Source organism: Thunnus maccoyii, chromosome 12, assembly GCF_910596095.1.
Source record: "Thunnus maccoyii chromosome 12, fThuMac1.1, whole genome shotgun sequence".
NCBI classification, from domain to species: Eukaryota; Metazoa; Chordata; class Actinopteri; order Scombriformes; family Scombridae; genus Thunnus; species Thunnus maccoyii.
This window is the reverse complement of record NC_056544.1, coordinates 18,849,277-18,874,452: the sequence shown is the minus strand read 5'-3', so window position 1 is coordinate 18,874,452 and position 25,176 is coordinate 18,849,277. Positions and strand designations below refer to the sequence as shown.

Here is a 25,176-nt window from a genome sequence, read left to right as displayed (position 1 = left end):
GGGTACTTCCCCAGTCTCTTGTCTAATTTCCTTGTACTTAAACATGGTGGGTACCAGTTTAAATGCCTGGCATGAGAGTATTTTAATGACACTCCCATTTGACTTAAACAATTACACTGTAATTTCCTGTTTCTAATATAACAATATGCTGATGTGTGGGGAAATACTGTATATTGATGTGGACATTGGCATTACCATCTGGCTACTTTCAGTAACAACAAGCCTGAAACCACAACGTTACATTTATCATACTGTTCATCAGTTGTGCTGAAATGAGGAGTCGAGATAAGCCAATGGAGTTATTGTTCCAACATGTAGCCTAACAATTGTTAGCTCATTATTTCAGTTTCATGATCCCCAAATGTATTGTTTTGGTTCAAACCAAACAACAGATAGACAAGGTTAGTCACGGTTGAATATAGTGGAGTATTTAGCAGCTAAAAAGCCAGATATTTCCCTCAGGAACTGGTGGAGACCCTACTCCAGATGGATGCTATTGTTACTCTGTGGCTGCTGGATGTCTAAATACAACTGTGTGATGATCCCTCTGCTTGCTTGCCTTGCTCACTGCTGTGTTTTCTGGCTACAAGGGTGGAAACCTGAAGGTAACATGATTGGGACAGACCTGGGCCTGGTGTGTCCCATGCATACATAAGGCCAGAGTCCACAGAGGTCTCCCCTTCCCTAAAACTTGTATCTTTTTCACATTACAACACACTGTCATTCATCCACTTCCTACTCTACTGAAACTACAGACTTGTCATGCTTACTTACACTTAGGTGTGGTATAATTTGACTCTTTCATTAAAATGAATGTACTCTCTTTGTGTACTTACTTTGTATACCTGTGTGTTATCATTTTTGCCACAGATCTGACAACTGTTTGCTAACACCTTCACCATATCACATTTGTAAGGTGGTAATATGTCAATGTTGTGCTTACAGCTTGTTGCACTGCCCACAAGTGGCCAAAAAAAAAAAAAAAAAGCAATTCATTGGAATAACACTCAGAATTGTCTGATCCTCTTGGTAGCTGATTCATCATTCACTCTTCACTGATCATGCATACACAGTCAACTGTGCAAATATTCCTCCAGAGTAAAATACTGCTTTAGAGAAAAATCGAGGAGCAGATTACCAAAGACCTCTGACAAGGACAAAACATTATTGTGGAGATTGCAAGCCATCTTGTTTTTAAATGTGCTGCTTAAATTTCCAGCGAACCAGCCCTGCTAATGGCATTTAGTTTCTAATGAAGCCTCTGCAAAGACTTTTAGCTGAAGAAGATATTCTGTGATTTACCTCCGTTGCCAGGGTGCTGTTTGTGGAGATTCTCTGCTCTTAACTCATACTCATATGTTATAATTATGTTAACTTGGCACCTGGGAACACCACATGGCCACATGGTGGATACAGAGCAGAAAATGTTTACCATGACAACATAATTTCACCACAAATTGTGTTACCATTTCTCACCTGAGTAATGAGAAACAGCAGATGTCTCAAGTCTCCAAAGGTTTGAATGAGAGCGCCGACAGCATCGTGGCTCAGCTTTATCGGCCAGTTTTATAGAGAAAAAAGGCACAACATGACATCTTTTACAGTTGAACTGAATTTTGAATTTGTGTAATGTGCATCTTTAATGCCACAATGTGTTGTTATCGAGTGCTCCGGAGAAGTGTTTAAAACAGGCATCTCATGCAACACAGAATACTCTCCAACACTGTGACATGTATGGTGCTCACCATCACTGAGAAAACAGGCACAAGGTTAATCTGAGGCAATGGGAGTGACATCCCGTAAGGCGTTGCTCTTTGTCAGGCGATTTCACAAGGGCACCCAGGGCGTGTCAGTCTAGCACGCAATATTATGATGAAGATCATGGAAGGAATCAGCCTCTGGGAAATAAAGTGGCTGCGACCAACATATTTCTTCATCATCAGTGAGTAGATGTAGTGTCTGACATGCCAGCTCACACAAGCTGACTCACAGAGTGGCAGTTTTCGTATTATACTGCTGTATGAGCATTTCTCCACACAACATCATGAGCTTCTGGAAGGTTTTGATTGTTGAGTTACATACCTTTAGATAAATGAAGAAATATATTTCCATGCTCACACTGGCAGTGCACTACACCTCCTATTCATTTTAAAAAGACAAATGGAGCAGTCTATGAAATAACACCAAATTGCTATTAAATTAGAAAGCACTGAGTTGCACTCTGTAAATGAAACAAAGCTTAATTTGCGCTGCTAGCTATGCTTTTAAACTGTGTTTGAATGATAATTTCATGCACAAAATTAACTTTGTTTTTCCTTCTGGGCAGAGCAATTTCTGAAACACTGTTTTTATTTCAGTGTTCTGTTACATTGGATGCTTCCTTAGAGGTTGCTGGGAGAATAAACAAAGCAATGGTGATTATGGCTCATTTTAACCACAAGGGCCAGACTGAGGCCAGCTATTCTTTCAGAAGGTCCAGTTAAATTAACCCTGAAACTAAGCGTGCTTGCTTTGGCAATGTTGCGGTGAAGTGTAGGAAGAATTTGTGAGGAAGTAAAGTCAGATTGGTCTAAAAATAAGGCATAGAGTGGGACATGTAGCCCACGGGTATTGTTTTGTACAAACAAATACATTTCTATTTGAAGTACCTTTGCATGGTGAGTAGAATAGAAACAAGGCATTACATTCAACCATAGTAAACCACAGAGGACACAGGAGGACCATAAGAGGAAACTGTACACATATCTGGTAAGCTCAGTGCTTATAAAGTTACACTATATATATGTTTCTGGTCTGTCACCTCATGAGAAGTTAAGCTTAGTGAAAGTTCAATCAGGAAGACTTAGAGGGGAGGTATCATGCACGTTTCCAGGTCTATATTTTTATTCTGGGGCTCTACTGGTATATTTTTGCATGATTTACAGTTCAAAAAACTGATTTATCTTATAGTGGTCCGTTATGCAGCCCCTCAGTTCAACCTCTGTCTGAAACAGGCCATATTAGCTCCTGTCTCTTCAAGGCCCCCCTCCCGATGATCCCGCTCTGTTCTGATTAGTTAGGCTACACAAACAAACAATAGCAGTAAGACCTCACTTCTTTTTCTTGTTCTTTACTTGAAATAGAAACTTCTCAAATACACCCGCACATGTTCGAGCCCAAACCCGATCCGAAATACGCGAGTGGACGATGTGAACAACTCGTGGAACAAGATTTGCAACACAAAGTGGACAGTTATTTGTGGGCATGCTCCAACAATCTGATGTCATCAAGAGGAGGAAGTAGAGGTGCATTGCAAGCAAAGTGTTCAAAGCAGGTTGAAGCCCTGGTTTTTGACTTGCAGGGAGCATTTTATATACTTTCACCTCAAGTTTTGTAACTTTGACCATGACATCCAACGTCATAACAGAAAATAACAGAAAATCACAAAAATATATGTCAGCTGGCTGAGTTCACATTTTTCACTTCAATCAATAAAAGTTTTATCACAATCTCTGAGTCAGTCATCTTCTTACTGTCAAACTTTAGAACTACAGTGTCAGATCAATATAAGCCACCTCCACCGCATTCACTTCCAATTTCATCAGAACCAGCTGTCCATTGTCTGGACTCCATGGGGAATATTCCTGCACAGTTTATGGCATGAATTTCTGTGTAAAAAATATCTCGTTGCCAATTGTTATCAGAACAGATGTGAAGACTTGACTATATGCAGCATGTACATGGATACCACTCCTACTGTTTGAAACCAAAGCCTTTTTGCAATAGAGGCTGATTGCACATAGCAATCTGTGTTGTTGGTCCTAATAAGTCTATAATAATAAATAAAACACTAACAGCCACAACAGATTTATTCACATAGCACCATTCTTGTCAGGTACACTCTATATTCTTTGTACAACTCAAAGGGGAAAACATACACACCCTGACACAAAGGCTCTGGAAAAACAAAGACAACAGCTGATAAGTCATTTCCCATCTTCACCCTAATAACTCACACCTCCGAATCCCGAGAGTCCTGGTAATAACACAAACTACTAAAAGTCATTTCAGATCATCCACTTGAGCCCCACTTGGATTATCAACCACTTGGATTATCCTTGCTGCAGCAAAGAAACAAAAGACATCCAACAGCACACACTCGAGGGCGCGGGTGCTCGCAAACAGACACAAACAAACAGCACAAACACATCAAATTGGATAAAGAGTCAAAGCTTAAGCTGGACATCCACAAAGTTGGGCTGGTCTCATTATAGAGTTTCCTCCTATACCTACAGACCCCTTTGCCTTAGAATTTTTATTTTCTTGAGCATATGTTTTCCTCTTTTCCCCGCTCTGTTTTACAAACTGAACACCCTCAGGCTAGTTTCTCTTCAACCCAGTTTTTTTTGTCTTTAGGTACTGTGACGCGATGGTTAAACACTTGCAGAACGTGATTATAAAATACCTTCTTTTTATACAATTCAAGTGAATGTTTATTCTGGAATGTATATTCAAGACGCTAAGAACATAAATCAGCATTCAAAGTTGTTTGTAAAGTACACTTCAAAGTGATGCGAGACACAAAGCCAGCATCAATAGGACGAAGCCGTACATTTATCTACAGTGCAACAGCAGGATTTGCAGCATCTCCGTTTGAGCTCAGCCTGCTATAATGATCTGCTTTTGCAAACAATTTTGAGCAAATATGGGATTTCCATTCACTCGTCATAATGCATGGACAGTTGTGATAACACTATATTTGTCACGGCTCAGCACGGAGGCAGAGTTAGCAGTACAATATAAGCAGATATATTTACATAGATCCCAGTGACAACAGTTCATTTAGTTTAGCACATTAATTGCAGTACAGTTGCCTGCCATAGCCCACAGAGAGGTCATTTACAGTCTTTTGACATGGGGGTGTTTTTTAAACAGTGCAATGAACTTGAGGATTTAACCGCTGCTTTATGTACACACTACAGACATAGTAAGCAGAGGGGTCAAAGATTTTCCTCTGTGAGGCATGTGTTCAACATGTCATCCTAGTGCTTTGTGGCACAGTGACTCAGAGGAGTGGGTCATGGCTGGCAGCAGCAGGACATAAACAGACTGGACTCAACTGCTCTGATCCTCAGCCAAATGAACTGTCTGGGAGTCAAATGGCTACAATGACCATGGCTTATCACTGGTGCCACCTGAGCGAGGCTCAGAATGTGACTGCTGAGCTGCACTGTCACACGGCTTTAAGCTTTGATTAAGTCACCTTGAGGGCTTGTACCACTGTGCATGAGGATATTTATTCGGCAGCTGTCATTTCACTGAGTACAGTGGCTCATACTAAACCCAGCAGTCATGCAAAGCTGCTCAGGCTGACTCATGAGATCATTTTGCCCTTCTATACTGTAGGGAGTCATGTTAAAGCTTAATCAAATCCTGCCAGTGTGCACAATAATACAAAGCTGTATTGGCTTTTTATATTTTACACAATATGTTATCACACTGACCTTTTGTTGTCTTTAGCCAATGATATTGTTTTGTTGTGTCTCATTTAGGCAATTGTTCTGAACCCAGTGGGTCCTTCAGGTGCTCCAAGGTGCACTTTGCGTTGCCTCCCCTCAAGTTGTCTCTCCACAATTGGTTTCTCCATGCTGTGCCCTTGCTCACAGCCACACCTCCATAATCCTTCCACTCATACTCAGCCTACAGATTTTCTCATTCTTTGGGAACTAAAAAGGTATCTTTTTACTGAGCAAAAAGGCTCACTTGCAGAAAATAAATTCATTTGAATTAGGTCAAGTAGACTCAAAGGGTAAAGGATTTCGTTCAAAGGGATTTCAATGTGCCAGTGGCAACAAAACTGCCAGAGAGGGACTGGGATGTCCCATTAATCTGGAGTGATTTATGCGGTTTGTAACCATATGAACGGCCTCAAAAAGCACATGTGAAAAACAGCAATAATCACTAGTAACATCTCTCAACGTTCCACTATACACCTGATTAGTCATCCCCCAGCCAGATGAAACTGGCTTCTTACTCACAGCCTATACTTACATTACCAAATAAAACTCTGCGTTATTGAACTCCCTAAGGCTCAGAATCACCAGAAGCAACCCACACAAAGCAACACCCTTTGATAAATCGGCAATCCGTGGCTGAGTTGAGTTAGGTGGCATTAGGCTTAAATCCCTTTGGGTCTCGAGATACCTTATTTGATGTACAGTCTGTTGTTGAAACAAAGAGTAGAGAGAACATATTATATTACAATGTTTTGTCATGTAGGCAGAGGAGAAAAGTATCTTATACTATTCCCTTTCTGCTAAAGATACAAATCTTTGCTGAGCTGAAATTCTGGGCAACATGACAGATTACACATTATCTAACAAATGCGCTCTTCAAGCTGATCCTCATTATTGTGATTTACAATTCCCTTACCTCCAGCAAAAAGAAGCCCAGAAGATGGCAATTTTGAGCTATAAACAAGTTTAAATGGTAATTTAGCAAAAAGCTTTGATTAATCAGTACAAGACTGTGTTTGTGTCTAGTTTAAGTGAGCAGAAAAGCATCTCAAATCTCTCAAAATTTACATTTTTTATGTTTGTAGTTGAAATAATAATAATAAAGTTTAAATAATGCATATAACATTTTATCTGGCTTCAACATTATATTATTTAAAGGATATATTATATATATATATACTTTATTCTGATACTTAAAGTAATTGCAGATTCTTTATATGTAATTATACATAAAGCACTCTGCAATCTGTGAAGTTTCATGAGATATTCAACCCTATATGAACATCATGGTCATTACCATCATTATGGTGGTGATTATTGCGATTTTGCCGCATCTAAGTGTCTTCAGATGAAGAATGAGAAGGATTGAAGTCCACAATTGTTCAGTTTCAATTCAAATATTACATAAACTCAACAATCTCAGAAGCATTGTGTGACAACATACAACAAAATAAAACAATATAGATTTTTTAAATGTTACAAGATGTTTTTCCATCACCAGTAATCAGATTTAAAAGAAGCTGTTGTGACAAACACAAACCTTTTTCCTCCCATCGCAGAAAATGGTGTAGTACAGAGGGGGTGCTGTGGGAGAATTCATTAACTTTTTTGTGTACTATTAATAGCGACGGGCAATTAGAATATTCATGTACACCGCATGGCCAAGTCAACATTCAGATGCTGAAGTTAATACTGTGTGTTACAGATCTATGAGTACGTGATCTGAAAGCACAAGGAGGTAAGATGAGATGCTGCGTGTGGAAGCTTAGAGGGAGCTCGCAGAGAAAGCCTTACGCTGGCGAAAAGGTCATGTCTCAAATTTAACAGGTAAACAGCCAAGATATTAGACTCAGTTATGAGGCACATGTCTAGTCTAGACACTTTTGATTGGACAGGTTTAAGGTTTTTGGCCCTTGAGTTTGAATATTTTATTTACGGCTTATATTTACAATTTTATCCTTATGACATTTAAACAAAAAATGTAAGTGAACTGGTGGAAAGGAGTACACTTTTTGTTGGTGCTCTATGAGATTTTAACATTGTGACCCTATTTTTGTTTTGATTTATTTTATTTAGTGTTGCTTCTTTGCAGAAACAGCTGGAAATGGAAAGTCCAGGGGAGCTGAGTAAAGGTCAGTTTGTTAATATCACAAAACTCAATGACTGAACTGAAGTTCAAGTTCAGACTGCAAATGTCTGGCTATAATGACAAGTGTTTATTTGACTGATCCACCAACTAATGTGCTGCATGTGTGAAGGGTTTTAGTTTTCATGTGACACATACGTAACTCTTACACCAAACTCTACACCCAGCTGAATCTGCACTAAATGCAACAGTTGATCATTAGACAGGAGAGACACTCAACCTTATTGTAACCTGCAAATTTTGGAAAAATGTTAAGTGGTGAGAGTATTGAACTGAATGCTAATTTTCATTGTGATCATAATTATTATTATCAAATAGGCCTCTTCCATTAAAGGGGAAGGCCATCTATTTTAAGAACTCTCACTCTTTCTAAAGCTATAATCACTGAAGTGTAAAATTAGGCTCTGTTCCATGGAGCGCTGCCTTTGTGGAGTCACACTTAGTTGAGCAGTCACATTAAATTATTTTGTTTGTATTCCAGCATTGCGGACACATATCAACCAAAACTCAAACAAATATCATATTAGGCATCAAAAGAGACTAACCTTACTAGAAATACAATAGTATCTGTGGTTTTTTCCACTGCTTAAAACAACCTAATGTTTTCCAGACAAGTGACACTTTCTGGTTGTGTGAATGACTGTCCTGTCTCAAAAGCAAAGGAAGAAGTAGTGTGACATTGTTATGGTGTGTTGTGGTGTAGGAACAGGTTGAGGTGGAAGGGTCGGTTTATAGTCTATCAGTTTGCACAACGTGTTCCCCAGAATTTTATTCCTGGCAGTGTGGAGAGGACTTCAAAAAGGCATTTGCACTTTCATGTTTGTAGATAAAATTTGCTCAATTATAATAGGACAGGTAACTAAAACATAAAAGGAACAGTCCAAATAAATTTAGACTTTTTATCATTTGGTGGTCAAACTTTTCTGAGGGTGTTGGGGTGTGTTAGGGGGATGCGTCACTTCAGTATTTCTAAAAATCCCAGCTACAGCCCTGATCCTACAGTATGTAATCATTTAGGTAGGAGGACTTCATTAAGCCCCAGTCATTGCCTGTGGAGCAAACATAGATTATTGGCTTTTAGAGCACAGAAGCGCATGATGTTCATAAACATTACCTAAGACCTACTGTAGGTATTAACAGGTAAATTAATTGATAACCTATTAAGCCATTAAGTATTATGTAACTTTAACCAGAAAATAAGGCCTTCTAAAGAGAGAATGAAAAATCTTTTTGTAAACTTTCAATTTGAAGGTGATAACTGAGTTGAAGCTGGCAATAACAATTATTGCGTCTTTTCTGACAGTGGGACACATTAGTTGTCTTTTTTCTTGTATCTTGTAAATGATCTGCTTTCTAAAAATATTTGTCAGTACAGCCTTGCACATTCAGGTTACATCAACACTCATCAACAGGTGTGCCTTTCATTCTATATCTCACCCACACTTTCTCATGTGAATGCAGGAGCCCTTTTTCCAACATAAATGATCATGACAGGTGGGTGGCAGGTGTGAAATGTCAGAGTGACAAAGCCCATGATCTGGTCAGTTCGCTGTGTCGGCTGTCTTTCGTCGGGGGTTGCTGCAGCATGTGGATGGATGAGCGGTTCCGCGCCTGTGATTGGCCAGGGACGCGGTTCCCAGCAGGAGCACTGGGCTCTCTACTTGTCATTACTGTTGCTCCGATTCACAAGCCCCATGAACACCGCTGGGCTCAGTGTGCCCATCTTCTCTGCTCGGACTTGGGATTAATCTCATTATTAAAGCGGCGCTTCGCACCATGGATGCCACCATTTATCAGATCATATTTGGAGAGCTCGGAGACCTTAACTGTAGTTTGATAGATGCTTTTCAAGACACTTTTTTGGAAAACGCTTCATTGTCACTGCTGAGCACTGATGGTAAGATGGAATGTCTTCATTTTTCTTGTTCAACACTGAGAGGTGTTTTCGAAAACAATCGAAATTATAGCCTAAGCGTCCGCTTTTTTGTTTTACTTTATTTTTTATCCAAGGTTTATATTGCAATGCCACAACCGATGAGATTGGAACCTGCTGGCCACGGAGCAGCACCGGGAGGATTGTAGAGAGACCCTGCCCTGAGTACATCAATGGGGTGAAGTACAACACAACGAGTAAGATATTTAACTGTCATGGCAAAAGTTCCTTATCATGCATTTGTTTGCAAAACCGGCGAGATTTTTTTTTTAGAGCTGGTTTGTCAATCATTAAAAAGAGATATTTGGAGGCAGAGATGTGCTAATTTCAATTAAAGGTAAAAATAAATAAATAAAAATCTTTAGGGCAGATGTAACTACTCCTTCAGTATAAGAACACACAGACAGCAAACAAATCCAGCAACTCAGTGACGCCCAAATATGAATTTTCATTCATAATTGGATGATTTTCCTTTTCTTGGTCTGTTGAACTACCATCTGTTCTGACATGAAATGATGGCAGTGAAACTGAGTGATCATTACACCTCCCGTCACTGGAACAGCTGCACCACAATGAGCATGTGTCTTGTTCACGCAATATTAAAGGACAAATCCAACAAAATTTCACAATCCTCATTAAAAAGAGCTACTTGTGATGGCAATTCTTGGTCTGGTTTTGTGAATTTTGGGTTATTCCATCAGATAACCGGCCAGTAACTTGGACAACATGGACAATGTCACATCATATTGATATTTGTGGTCTAGTGGACTTTTACATATAGAAAGAAACACCAGCAGTAAAATCCACCATTATGTGTAGTTTTGCACTTATGCTCAACAATAATTAACAAACAAAACAAAACAGGCAAAGAACAAAACCACACAAACAGGCAAAGATGCATATTTTTTCATTCGCAACAGCCTTAAAAACAGCATGTATGCTGAAGGTCTATCAGCCCGGCAGCACCATTTTCTGGCCACCTAGTTGAGTTCATTCATGCGGTCTCCTCCTGCTGAATTTAGGCCACAGCAATTTCAGAAGGCTGGATTAATGGCATTTCAGCTGCACCTCAACCACCCCTGTCATTATTTAACTCATGCATACAACCCATTGGTATACTATATCTATGAGTGTGGTAACTGTTTTTATACATTGTGACCTGATAAAGATCCAACCGGAATCGAAACAATTTCAATAATTTTGGAGCCTAAAGCGTAAAGTTGCAGTCAAAGTCACCTGCACTATCTGTTGTTCCCAACAACAGCCAACTAACACTTTCAACTTGCTGATAAAATCAACAGCGAGATGAAGAAGGGATGGTTATATCTGCTGGCTTGAAAGGGTAAGCAATTCCAAAATTAAACTGTATCAGCCAACAGTTTTGCCAAGAGCTGCGAAAAAATGTATCACAGCTCTCAACCACACCAACACTGTTGTGTTATGTGTTAATCATAAGACAGATGAAGATGTTGAAACACTCAGAAAAGTAAATTACACCATTCATTTTAGTAAATAACTCCTGTAATGCTTCAAGCACAAGAGTTCAGGGTGACTGTGTCTGAGGCTGGATTTCTCTTTTAACACAGCTGTTATCCGAGTAATAGGCTTAGGTGCAGTGTCATTGCCCACTAACCCCCCACCACACACACTCACACACACCCTGCTGTCTACCAAGTCACCTCTTACTGCATTGATTTACCCTTTGCCCTGCTGGTGCTCGGTATTAGTTGGACATACCTGGTAGTTTGATCCACTTGGTGTGAAAAGCTCAGTCATTTGCCATGACAACATGTGCTAACACCTTCTCTGACGTATACCTTCACTTGTTGATGCCCTTGTGGATCGATATAATAATATTTTTGACAGGATGAGGATTAGATATTGCGGCAGGATCGCAGTGATTGAATATTTCTGTAAAATGTAACATTTGGCTTTAGTATAATGGAATTATATATGTGCATCTCTAAGGCGATCATGTGAATTCATCTCCTGTGGCCTCCTGCTCGTTTTAACAGATTTGACAAATCAAAAGAGAAAGAATGAGTGCAGTAATAAAAGAAAAAGTCAACTCTTTTAAACTTAAGTTAATGGACCAGATGACAGATTTTTTTTTCTTTTGTTCCCTTGTGTAGAGCCCATGCTTAAGGTAATTATAGGGATCAGTCTTCCTGACGGCAGATTGTACAGTTTTTATTCTTGCGCTGTCAACAACATTTATAATCAAAAGTGTGAGTTTATTTTTACCACAGATTAGAGGGTAGATTAAAATTGATAAGTCACATACATGTGTTTATTAATGTGTGTGAAATAAGGGTAGATGCCATTATAGCGTATTTCTGTCAAGAAATACTAATGATCATTACAATGGTGTGTAAACAAGTCATTCTATTTTAGAGCTGTTAATATTGTTGATTTTTCCTGACACATTATGACCAAGACTGAGAACCGAGAACTGAGAACAACATGTAGTAATGGGATATGAAGGAATGTATATTTTGCAGTCATATAACAAAGGGTATTTTAACAGTTGTTTCACACATTCACTGAAGTATCTTGGGACTGTCAGCTGTCCAATTGTAGTGGAAGATAATGGACTTGTGGATTATGGAATAGTTATATCAGAGCCGCCGTGGCATACTTGATCGGTTTAGGTGTCTATGATCAATTCTCATATGTGAAACAAGGCCCCACAGGAATCACGATCAGGAATTTTAATTGGCTGGTGAGAATTCACTGTGAGAAGCTTTTTAATGCACTTTTGATCATGTGAAAGAGCTTTACAGTCTCTGTAGATTATGGCACCGATGTATGCAGGTCTTTGGGGGAGGTTGATGAGACTGCAGCGCGATGTCGCATGCTTAGTCTTAGCATGCACTTCTCAAAAGATCAAAAATAGGTTTAAATCTCTGGCACTGTTCTGCAAAGTATACTATAGAAAATCTGTATTTATTAATTTAGTATTTGATTCAATGTGTTTTTTCATGAATATATCATTTGTACAGCAATAAATATTCACTTAGCTGGATATTTAAAGGATAAGACTGACAATTTTCTATGTTTTTCTTACTGTCAACAAATCTTGTGCAGAGCCAAACCAACAATGAAATCATCCTACTAACAAGCATTGTGTGTGTAAAGCAGATGCTACTGCACATGTGCGGGAATGTGGTTAACTTAACAGTACCTCACTAGCTTGTGCAGAAAATATCACAGCCTCTTGACTTTGTTTGAGAAGTTTCTTTGAGAAATTTACAATGTAGTACAAAGTCAAGAAGCTGTAATATGTAGCTTCTTTAAATGGAACCACCACATGTTGTGTGGCGTCTGCTTTACATTGAACTACTCTCTGGAGACCGAAAACGTGATTGCTGTCATTAGACTTTGGAGCCGTTTCTGAACAAACTACTGCCCATGCTCTGCGGGGTTAAGGAACAGGTCACACAGTGCAGTGGTGTGACATATTGACGTGTTTTTAATAGTGAACAGAACTCCCTATGCACAATCAGTATTTTCAATCAGGTGCTGGTCACAGGAACATCTTAGGTGAAGATCAAAATTAACCACTGCACACTGAAATGACTTTACTGAGATTTTATCAGGAGTGAACAACATGTTTGAGATTGCATGTATGTTTGAGATTTGTTGACAATAATGTAATATAGAAAGAAGAAATACAGAAAATCTCCAGCCATATCATTTAATTATGGTTATGGGTGTTGAATGTTACATATAGCTTTGTTTTAAAATACTGTACATTACTGTACCTTGCACTGCCACATTGCACCATGACCTTTTACCACATGCTGTATATGTACTGTATTTGCAGTGTGAAACTCTGTAAGGTCTCAATACTGTAGGTCTCCACATGTACATCACCGAAAAAACACAACTCACTGATGTTTCTTCATTCATTTCACTCTAATTTCAGTTAAATAGTATTTTTGGATTATTCTGAGAAGATAAAGCAGATAGAGCACATATGGACAAATTATGTCAAAAACTGAAACTTATGTAAGTGATTACCTCAAAGGAAATCATCTGGATGTTAAATTTCAAGGAAAAACTGTATCAGGATTAATGCATTAATGCAAGTAGAGCAGTTTATAAAGCAGATTCTGGTTAAACACAGTGGAGGTGCAATTTGCAAAACTCCTGATTGCATAATTGATACTTGAGATTCTGCATACTTTAGATTTACAATAACGTGACATGGGACAATAGAGGTGATTATCTTGAACCTGCTTGGTCTCATTAGCAGCACCCATCTGCAACCGTAGATAAATAAAAATTTTAAACGAGAAAATAGGTCAGACTAAGAATAGATGTAGGCTTGAACATCACCCGAGCAGGTGTTAATTAAGACAATGCAGTTACACAGAGATTCTAAAAGTACAATTAGAAAATTAATTTGATGTGATGCTGCTTCACATTGTTTGCAAACTAAGGCAAAATGGATGCATGTTCTTTTTAATTCACTCTCTTTGGCCACATACAAGATCTGACCTATGGGGCTTACAGCAGATTCTCTTCCATTTGCTTCCTTGGTATGTCTCAGAGCTAAACGTTTAATGGCCTGCATATTAGAAAAGCGTAAACCAGGATGGACTACTGTCCCAGTACTTTGTTCTCCCAGTTGTTGAACACTGTGGGATATACTGTAAATGCCATATCTTCTGTGGAACCTCATAGGTTTTCTGTAGTACTTTAAAATGAACGGCTGAGTAAGTTTAATGTCAGCAAAATGGTGCAATTCTCTACAAAAATCAGAGTTTTCGTAGACTTAACAGGCCTGCACAGGTAAGGGGCTATAAATTCCTTTCCATTTCTTCAAGCATATATAAATATTAATGTCTGTGCAGAGTGGCTTAAGAGGTTTATGCATTTTTAAATCTTCCCGTGTCCCTTTTTTTGTGTGCATTTATTCAGGTCTCTGGTTTACATGAAATGCACATCACCACTGTTGGGGCAGAGTTGTTAGATGTGGTTTTAAGTCATTCATTGTCTCTGCTTTGTCACTACGATGTGACGTGCTTTCTGTCAAGCCTCAGGCAAGACAAGATGTTCACAGCGGTATAGATGAATGATATCAACAACGGAGTGTCAGTTTTGCAAATTCAAGCCATATCTCGGTGGCCCATTTGCTTTCTCTGTTCAGTGGAACCCAGAGACCTGTAACTGTAATTATTCAGTGAATCACATTTTCTTCCTTTGGTAAACACACCTCATCCCCCTGTCCCTCTGTTCATTGTCACCGAGGACACATCCTGTTAGCACATAATGTACCTTTCTAGTCAACACAGCTCAAAGTCAGGATTGCTGCTCCTACAATGGAACGTTATTGATTTTCTTATCTGGATTAATAAAGACCAAGTCATATCAGTGTTGCAGTGTTTATCAGCTTCAGAGAAAGGACCGGAGCTGCTGCAGCATAGCATGTTGGGAACACAGCTTGATGTTTTATTTTAAGTCGGAGATGAGTCTGTGCAAAATACCTTGGTCTTTCCAAGGCAAAAATTAAACTGAAATAGAACGGTGAATACATCGTGGCAGGTATTACCATTAAACATGAAATTGTTGGCTTTCTTGATCAAAAGCGTAGGAAGTTCACGGTGATGCATATGTGCATTTTTGTTGCATGGTTTTATCTATCAGAATCCACTAGAAAACTGCATGAAAGAAAACATGGAAGTCACAATGAATAAGATGCTTCATTGAGAATGGGATAAATGTCTTATTAAAATTGAACCACCGGTGACATTGAAGCAGTGGATTCTTGGCACAAATCGTTTAGAAGTGTTTGAAGAAGTAATGTAGATACTGTCAGGAGGTATGGTTCTTTAACCAATTAAAGAAATGGAGGACATTTACTCAAGCAGTGTAATAGAAATCCTTCCGCTTGTCAAAAGCTTACTCAATGTACTGTCTGCATAATTTAATGACTCACTAATGTTTACCACTATAAAGTTTGATGACAGTCTAAATGACCATAATGCTGCTTTGCCTCTTCTTGTCAGTCATGTCCCTAGAGTTCCCTTGTGGAGGAGTAAAATGAAATCCACATTTCTAACTTAAAAAGCTGTGAGAAGGCATGCAAAGGCAGTATACAGACAGTGAACAGTTGAACTGTATTGGTTTGGAAATTTCCAAACCACAGAAATTTCCAAACCACAGAAATTTATATTTATTTAATATTTTAGACACTCATCCTAACTGACGCAATTAACTTCCCATGCACAGTTTCTCATGCTGGGAATCACACACTTCTAGTTGTTACAACGTGGTATTTTTCTTTTTTGAATCCAATGATTGCACCAAAGTTTTCTGTAAAGTACCTCCCCTGTGGTGTATGTACCCCCTTGAAACCTTTGATCCACTTCTTCACGGTGAAACTGGGTAAGAGGTTAGTCAGTCAACAAATTCAGGTCGAGTGTGTGAAGCAAACATTTTACTAGCCATTGCACACTAAATTCCCCATGGGAGTCAATCAGCACCAGCCTCCTCTGACAGCACTTAGGACTGGCTCAGCATCCACGCTACACTACAGTGCAAGAGCTGGACAGCCATTTTTAAGCTAGACCCATGCAATACTCACATCCAAATAGTAGAGAGAGGACCTCTTCTTAGGGATTAGCTTGTGTTATTTAAAGGTCCCATGTTGTATAGAGGGAGATTTCTATTTCTTTTTTGATTTTAAAGCAGGTCCAGGTGCTACATAAATACTGTGAAAGTATCAAAATACTCAGTCCACAGAGAGATGACCACAGCCCGTATTCAGAAACTGTGCTTTAAACGAGCTGTCTGGACTTCTGTAAGGTTATGATGTTAAAACTATACGCTCAGCATTTGCCTTTGGCCTGCTCCTCCAATGGGACCACTGCCCCTCCTGAAAGAAACAAAATATGTTTATGTTATTTACCTAATTTATGTGCACTTGTTTCATTTAAGCTCAGTGTGAGAGTCTCCACTGCGTTTTGCTGTCATTTATGTTTGCGCTAGTTTCTCTCCTCTCCTCTGTTCTCTGTGTTTCACTGGGGGCAGGGCTGCTCCTCAACACACACATGGAGCGGAGCAGAGGAGAGACCAAGCAGCAACCTCCGGGGCTGGAAAATGAAGTCAATGCGGAAGTGCCAAAAAACTGCAGTTCCTCGAATGGCCACTTGAGGCTGGCTGCAAAAGCGAGTCAATCCCCATAGACCACCATGTTAAAATGCCCAACTTTACAGCAGAAATAAACATGTTTATAGCCTGGCACAAAAAACAGTTTTGGTCTCTATAGCTAATTTCCCCTTTCATGACAACTGTACGAGGGGTGAATTTTTTTATAACTCACACGTTTAAATTTTATTAAGCCATAAGGTTATGCATAATTAAGGATGGGGCTGCTTTGAGTGACAGTTCGCTAGCCACTAGGTGGCTTGTCTCAGCAGCCAGGCTTCATTTGGCCCACCTCAGCTCCACCTCTTAGCCCGGAGTTAAGTGGAGTCAGGCACTGCCAATATGGTGATGGCCGGAGCCACCCACTTTGAACTTCAAAACCACTCTGGGTGACGTCACGCAACTTATCAGTGAGTTTTACCCGGAGCCCTGGTTTTCCTTGCTACAAGCTAGGCTACAATCTGTTACCTGTGGTTGGCTTGGGTATGTGTCACTCAGAAAACAGTCAGCCAAGCAGAAGAGCGGGACTTTGAACAGACACAAAACAGCCTGTTCTCTGTAGCGCTCCAGAGAGAGGCTTCAGAGAGGAGATGTAAAACTACACAGAGATGGTTTTTGGTACTTAAAACCACAAAAATATCTTCTTATGATATCAAGACTTCAAATAAAACACCGGAAAAGTGTAAAATATGGGACCTTCAAATAATCGCAGTCAGAAGAGTTAGTCAAGTACCAGTCTTTGATTGTTTCCCTTGCAAAAAAAAAGAAATATACAATGAATTGTTCTTGATCTTAAATGCAAGGTTGCCTTATATGGCAGTCAGTCACGTTTAGTCTAGACAATTTCTCCAAAGGATGCTGATTTACCAATCCTGTCTTGATAGATGGGTATGTTGTGTCTTGCATCCCTGACACCCCTGCCTATCCTACTCCAAATTAGTGTTTTCACACATCAAAACACAGAGGACGGGCCTTGCTTGTCAAGAGAGCCTAAAATCTCAGCACCCATTGAGGTAACAGTGGTCTCTGGTATTGATCAACACTTGTAAACTCCTGCGGTTCTGTGGCCACCAGTGTAATGCCGTCAAATAACGTTATGTCTTTCTCATCGTCTATTTCTGGAGATGCTTCTCCCTCTACTCTTGTTTGTGTTATCATTGTTAAACAGTTTTCTTCACTTTTTGACACACTTTCAGAGTGTTTTGGTGTGTTCCCTTCACATTTGTAGTTTACATATGATCAGTTAACTACTAGAGTTTAAACTATATTTGTCTTTTTCATATTCCTCAATGAAGCTTGCATGCAGGAGGAACTGCCCTAAAGTCTAAAGTCAAATGAAAGGTTTCAACATTATTGGCTGCATCTCTGGCTATTTTAGTCAGGTACACAGTAAATCCCCCTGTCTATGAGTTTATGATATATAAAACATGTAACAACCACTGCACCTCTTTTTCATATATAACTAATTTACATTTAATATTTGTAGAAAAATAAATACCACTTAGATTTCACTTTTTTTAAATCAACATAACAAGGAAATGTTTATATTGAAATAAAATGCAAACTCTTCACTTCTAATTCAAAGTCTTCACTGTCAACATATTTAACATGTATTTCTTCCAGTATCTGCCAACTAAAGCATGGTGCATTTTTGTATATGTATGTCATTTTGTATATTTTTGTATAAGCCCTGTGCTTTGTCTAACCATCCACCCTGACCTTCTCCTCATGACCAATGTGCAAAAGGACATCATCCTTCTGAAAAAAAAAAAAAATTGCCAGTGAATGTCAGTGAAGAATCTCAGTCATACAGGTCATGAAGAAGGAAGGCAGGTAAAACATTTCAAGAATCTAAAGCCAGTCCACTTGCCCTTTATTCAGGCCTTCTGTTGCCAGTGAATGTAATGCAGGAAGCAATTTTTTTTTGCAAAAATGTATTCGGCAAAGCAAGCTAGAAGGCAGGGTTACATGTCTTGGGAGTGCTATGTTGTGGTACCAAGGCCACAGTACCAATACAAATTAATTGTTTGATTTTAACAATAACGGTCAGACTGAAAAGAGTTTTTTCTTATGGTCATGACCTACTATAAATGAATTGCTTATAAAATCTGACAGCATATGCATGCTTTTTAGTTGTGTAATGTAGTATAATATGTTCTCATTATCCAGACATGCTATCCTCCATGTTTGGCTTGTTGGTTTCCCTCAGGGCCAGAGACTTGTAGCGCACGCCATTTTGCTCATTTTCTCTCACCAACTGGTTTCAATGTAGCTGTGAGGTGTGAGAGTTTGACAGCAAACACGCAGGCAAACATTTGAATCTATGACCTACAATTGGAGTTATTCCTAATGTGCCATGAGGGCATGAGGAGAAATGGGATAGTTTAAGAGACACAGCTGTGAGTAAAAGATTACCCAGCAACTTTTCCTAAGGGTCTGTTGGCCTGTCTGCTTCAGTGGTCATCACTAAAGGCACAATGTTTTTTAAGAGGGATCTAGTGTTCCCTGCTAAACAAGAGGAAATGGACTGACAGTTTCCCAAACTCCCTCTCACTGCCGTAGCAGTTTGATGCTTATAAGATGTGTGCTACTTGTATCCAAAGCTGTACAATGTTTGTTTAACCATCCAAATGATTTTGATCTGTATTTGGATCAAACTGGACATTGATAGGGTTTAATCAATTAGTCAATCAACAGAAATTAATCTGTAGCAATTGTGATAATTCATTGTTTTAATCATTTTTTAAAAAAGAAAAACCAAGCAAAATGTATCTGCTTCCAGCATCTCAAATATGAATGTCTTCTGTTTTATGTTGAATATGTCACCTTGAGCTGATGGGCATTTTTCATTATTTTCTGATATTTTATGGACAAAATTCATTAATTAAACAAGAAAATAATCAGCAGTTGCAGTCCTGTTTGTATCATTAGCTCTGTCCCCTTGAGATAATAAAGCATTAAACTCATAGACATGGTATAGTGAATAACAATGACTTATGAAACATATTTAAATATATACAGCAAAGAAATTGGACAAAAGTGGAGATGTTTCTTTTTGCAACCATAGACATTGTCGTTTTGTTAATCCATCATTAAACAGCCATAAGTAATTATGAATATGAATAAAAGTTTCACCTTGAACTATACAGTGTATCATTGCTTGAACTTGTTGTTCATCCTGGATCATAAACTTAAAAATCCAGGAATGACCTTCACAACCTTCCAAATCTGCATATTCATATATTGTATACAAGAAAAACAAAATCTTTACTTAGGGTAATAATAACAGTTTCTCTACCTCCTTGCATAAGTCCAGCAATTCAAGGCGACTGACTCTGAAACTCAAACAAAACCTGCCCCCTTCTCCTCTGCATTGAACTGAGAAAAGTCACTTTCTTTTCACTTCTCTTCTTCTTGAAAATACTCACTGAAAATACTAATTTATTTCAAGGATGTTTGTGATGGCTATACAACCTCGTCATAAGGCGTAAGCTAGAAAGACATTAAAACTTCTGTCACGTACTGTATGTACATCGTGTTCCTTCCCATTAGTTCATTATGAAACTCAATGAACCATCACAGTGTCAATCACAGCCCCCACCCCCATCCCTTCTCAGGAGGAATTTATAATTTGTCAGTCTTGTCTGTTCAATTGATATGTTAAGAGACATAAAATATCCTTAAAAGTTCCAGCAGGATCAAACTAGAATGTGAATGTGTTCAGAAACATCCAGCTGTCTGCTGTCACCCTATTCCAAGATGTCTTTGAATGCAGCCAAAACTGAACAAGCTATTCTTTGTAAAGTGGCATATTTTCCACAAGGTTGCTCAACCTCTATTATGCCTCTGAGAAAAAAAAACCTCTGGTGCTCAAGCAGAGCAGCACAGCTCCCTGATCAGGTCACCAAGTCACAGGCAGCTGGTATGTTTTCCGAGGCCTTCAGAAGATATAAAACATCACTCTCTACACTACACTGCATGCGCAGTTATTAGGCAAATTGTATTCCTCATAATTCATTTGTATTGTTGAATAAATACAATACTCCCAGTCAATCCAAATTGTTATTTAACCCCAAACCTGAATGTTTAACAAAGGAAAAAATAGTTTTGTTTTTCTCAGGGGGATATATAGGCTAAATGTGCACAATTATTAGGCAACTAAATTACAAAAAGAATTTTTCCCAAATCACATGTTTATTCTCAATTAAGTGTAACAAATAAATAACCAATATAGCCACCCTTCTTTTCAGTAACTGCCATGAACCTTCCATCCACAGAGTCTGTTAGTTTCTTGATCTATTCACGATCAACTTTCTCTGAAGCAGCAACCACAGCCTCCCAAATGCTGTTCAAAGAGGTGTATTGTCTTTAGGGCCTACCAAAGATTTTCCTAGTTGACTTGCAGTTGTTAGTTCAAGCCATTAGTTGATTAGTTGTTGCATGTTTATGGTATTATGTAATTATTTAAATATATGTATTTTTGGGGCATCATAAAATGGTTTGAGTTCCAGGGCTGAGAAAGAATGTTATAAGTAACATTGTTATGATTGTCATCTTTGAGAAGGGCCCACAAGTTCTTAATAGGATTGAAGTCAGGTGAGGAAGGGGGCCGGGTCATTATTCGGTCATCTTTGAGGCCTTTGCTGGCTAGCCAAGCAGTGGAGCACTTGGATGCATGTGATGAAGCATTGTCCTGCATAAAGATCATGGCCTTCTTGAATGCTGAGGACTTCTTCCTGTACCACGGCTTGGAGAAATTATCTTCCAGAAACTGGCAGTAGGTTTGGGAGTTGATTTTCAGTCCATTTTCAACCCGAAAAGGTCCAACTAGCTCATCCATAATGATAGCAGCCCATACCAGTACCCCTCCTCCCCTTGCCGGTGCCTGACTCGAAATGGTGCCCTGTGTCCATTAGTGATTCTATCTTGCCAGACTAAGAGAGATTCTCCCAGTTTGGTGGAACGCCATATCTTTTCAAGTTTTTGTGGGTTTGGGAGTTATATCATGGAGCTAACCTCTTTTGTTTTATTATCTTCTTTTTTAGAGGGTTGCAATGGAGTCAAGTATTATCTGCAGTGAGCCTGCGGCACTATCAACAAGATGATCAATTTGAGAGGGATTAAAGTTAGCATAACCGTCCTTTGTTTTGAGACATGAAATTGAATTAAATGCTGATGGAATCACTTCCTGTGATTTAGCTACAGCACTATGAGATACACATCTTGTGAAGACATTTTTTGTCTAATGGCGTGTAGTCCAGTAACAGGAATTCAAAAGTTATGAAATTAATGGTCTGATAAAAGAAGAATCTGTGGAAAGACTATTAAATGTTCAATTTCTATGCTATATGCCAGAACAAGGGCGAGGGTGTGGTTAAAACAGTGAGTGGGTTTATTTAAACTCTGAGATAGAGAAACCAATTGAGTCTCATAATGAGATAAACACAGTGCTAAGGATATCATTATCAACATCCACATGAATATTAAAATCGCCCACTATAATTACTTTATCAGTACTAAGGACTAAACATGATAAAATCTCTGTGAATTCCGATGAAAATTCAGAGTATGGGCCATGAGCGCGGTACATCATAACAAATAGAACTGGCTGTAAAGTTTTCCAGGTTGAGTGTGAAAAACTAAGAACAAGGCTTTCAAATGAATTATGATTAAGTTTAGGTCCAGGGCTGATTAATAGGCTTGAATTGAAAATGGCTGCTACTCCACCTCCTCGGCTGGTGTCTCAAGGAATGTGAGTATTAATATGACTGGGGGGAGTGGATTCATTTAGGCTAACATATTCTTCATGACACAGCCAGATTGCAGTAAGACAAAATAAATAAACATGATAATCTGATATTAGATTGTTTGCTAATACAGCTTTAGATGACAGAGATCTAATGTTTAAAAGTCTACATTTAATTCACCTGTTCTGTTGTACTATTTCAGTGGTGGTGTTAATTTGTATTAGATTTCTATGTATAATGCCTCTTCTGTTTATTTTAGATTTAATTGATTTAAGTGATTGGGGGGAAGTCACAGTTTCTATGGGGTTTTAGGTGGGTAACTGCTCTAACAGAACCACAGAGAGGCGTGTGGGACTGCAACTCTGCCTCTTGGTCTCAACTCTGGGTTGTCATGCTTTTGGTCTATTAATAAACTTGGCCATATTTCTGGATATGAGAGCTGCACCATCCAACGTGGGATGTTTGCTGTCTCTCCTAATCAGACCAGGTCTTCCCCAGAAAGTCTGCTAATTATCTACAAAGCCCACATCATTCGCTTGACACCACCTTGACAGCCAGTGGTTGAATGATGACATGTGGCTATATATATCATCATTGGTCCGATTTTGGCAGGGGCCCAGGGAAAACTACAGAGTCTGACATTTTCTTTGCATATATACAGTACACGCAGACTCAACATTAACTTTAGTGACCTCCAATTGCAATAACTAAGAGTCATTACCGCCAACATGAATAATAATTTTATCATATTTACGCTTATCCTTAGCCAGCAGTTTTAAATGGGATTCTATGTCACCCGCTGTGGCCCCGGCAATACATTTGACAATGGTCACCAGTCTCGTTAACTTAACTTGGAGGACAATAGGAGCTACACTGGGAGCTCTGCTGGGTCGGCCTGCACTGACTACTGGGGGCTGGCCAACAACAGTAGCTAACGACTGAGTTTTCATGGTGCAGAGCTGCGCTTTTAACTCACTGATGGTGCAGACACACAGACGTCGGTGAGGATGCATCTGGATGGACTGGACCACTGAACGCCCTGGCCGTTGTGTGACGTGGTGGATGACATACCATGAGTTGGACGGTGCTTGGTTTTTGCTCTGTGGTTTTCAACAAGGTGGCCACGTTACAAACTTTCTCATTTTACAGCTGCAAAGTAGACTAACAGAACAGTAACAGAATCTTGATTCATATTTGATCAGCACTGCCTAGTTTGATAGTTTGATCTGAGTTTCGTAAGCCGGCTGCATTCTGCTGGATGGACCTTATTTGCATAAAGTTCGGGATGAGTCATGATCATATAAATTTAGATATGGTGGTCGGTCCATCAACTCATCGTGCCATATTCATTATGCACTGTGCGGCCAGATCTCCTGCTTTAAATAGAAAATGAATGGGATCCGTCGACTTGACATCTGTCAATGAATTTGGTATGTCTGCACCTTGAGCCTTGATTGACAATGGTCAACAATGGTTTTAAATGACAGGGGGCCCCAAGCAAGGGTAAATTTGCAGAATGCATCTTAACCCATTGACAAGAAGTAAAAATGACAATAATGCCTATTTATACTTTCCATCATGTTGGAGGAAAGGCTGCTTGAGACACACTTAGGCTACAAAATGACTGTTAAGGTCAAATCGAGTGAAAAGAGACTGGACTTTCCCTTTGCGTACTTCTGTGTCTCCAAAATGTACATTTAGCCAGTGAAAATGCACATCCCTAGCATTTATTTGTATGCTAATATATGTTAGATCTACTAATGGATCATCACTAATAATTACATGCTTAGCTCATGAGAACATTGCTTCTGCAGTACGTTACCACTGATGCATGTAATCCCTGGTCTGTAATGAAGCTGTTAACATATTCTATGCTTGGATGATTTTTTTTTTTAGCATTTGGCTCCATTTACAATGATTGTGGAGTGACCTAATGATCCCATATCTGGGGAGTAAAAATTCTGGGTTGCAATTACTGTACATAATTTAAAAGATTTGTTTTAGTCATATCGTGTTATTTCTCATCTGAATACAGAGATAATACTACATAAAGCTTTTTAAAAAGAAAGCTGTGTGACTTTGCAGGTGTCTTACTGATAAAAAATCTGCTTTTGAGGACTCTTGAAACAGTAAGAGAATGATAACACCATGGTAAGAATGTGTCTGTGATTGAGCTGTTGTTACATGTTGTTAGGCCACTTCTCCTCGTAGTTACACTGGCAGCTTTTCTTGTTCTGTATAATCAGTTTATTCATGACTTGACAATTCCTGACTGAGAGCCAGATGTTTGATGGGAGGGTTAAGCATTAAAAGCTAATTGTTCTCTTGGTTTCTTGGCCTTTTGCTAAATTGTGTAGCTTTCTATATATCTGTGTTCAAGGGAGCTGCAAGTGCCACTGGGATAAATTTAAGCAAGGAAGGGAAATTTTCATCCGAAAGCAGTGAAGCTCTTTACAACTTTCCGGCTGCACACTTGCTTTATCCTCAGGGGGCAGTGCATGAAAAAAACATGTATTTTTCTAGCCATTGGAGTAAACCTTTTTTTTTTTTTTTTGAATAAGAATGTGATTTTTTGTTTGTTCCTAAGTTTCCAAGAAAGTTGTTCCTGCATTCTTTGTGAAGCATGGATGTAGGATAAAGACATCTGACATGTGACTGTATTCCTTCAGCAGGTTGGTCAGGCAAGCAGCCAAAGCTTTT

The 25,176-nt window shown here is 39.0% G+C and overlaps 1 protein-coding gene across 1 annotated transcript in view; it reads left to right on the top strand.

Moving 5' to 3' along the window:
• Window positions 1–9,375: 9,375 nt before the first annotated feature.
• LOC121908702 (corticotropin-releasing factor receptor 2) overlaps window positions 9,376–25,176 on the top strand; it is a 37,227-nt gene continuing 21,426 nt past the window's right edge. The window contains exons 1-2 of the mRNA XM_042428929.1: window positions 9,376–9,538; window positions 9,652–9,771. Of these exons, the coding sequence (XP_042284863.1) occupies window positions 9,418–9,538; window positions 9,652–9,771 (241 nt within the window). The 5' untranslated portion in view covers window positions 9,376–9,417. The remainder of the gene's footprint in view (window positions 9,539–9,651; window positions 9,772–25,176) is intronic.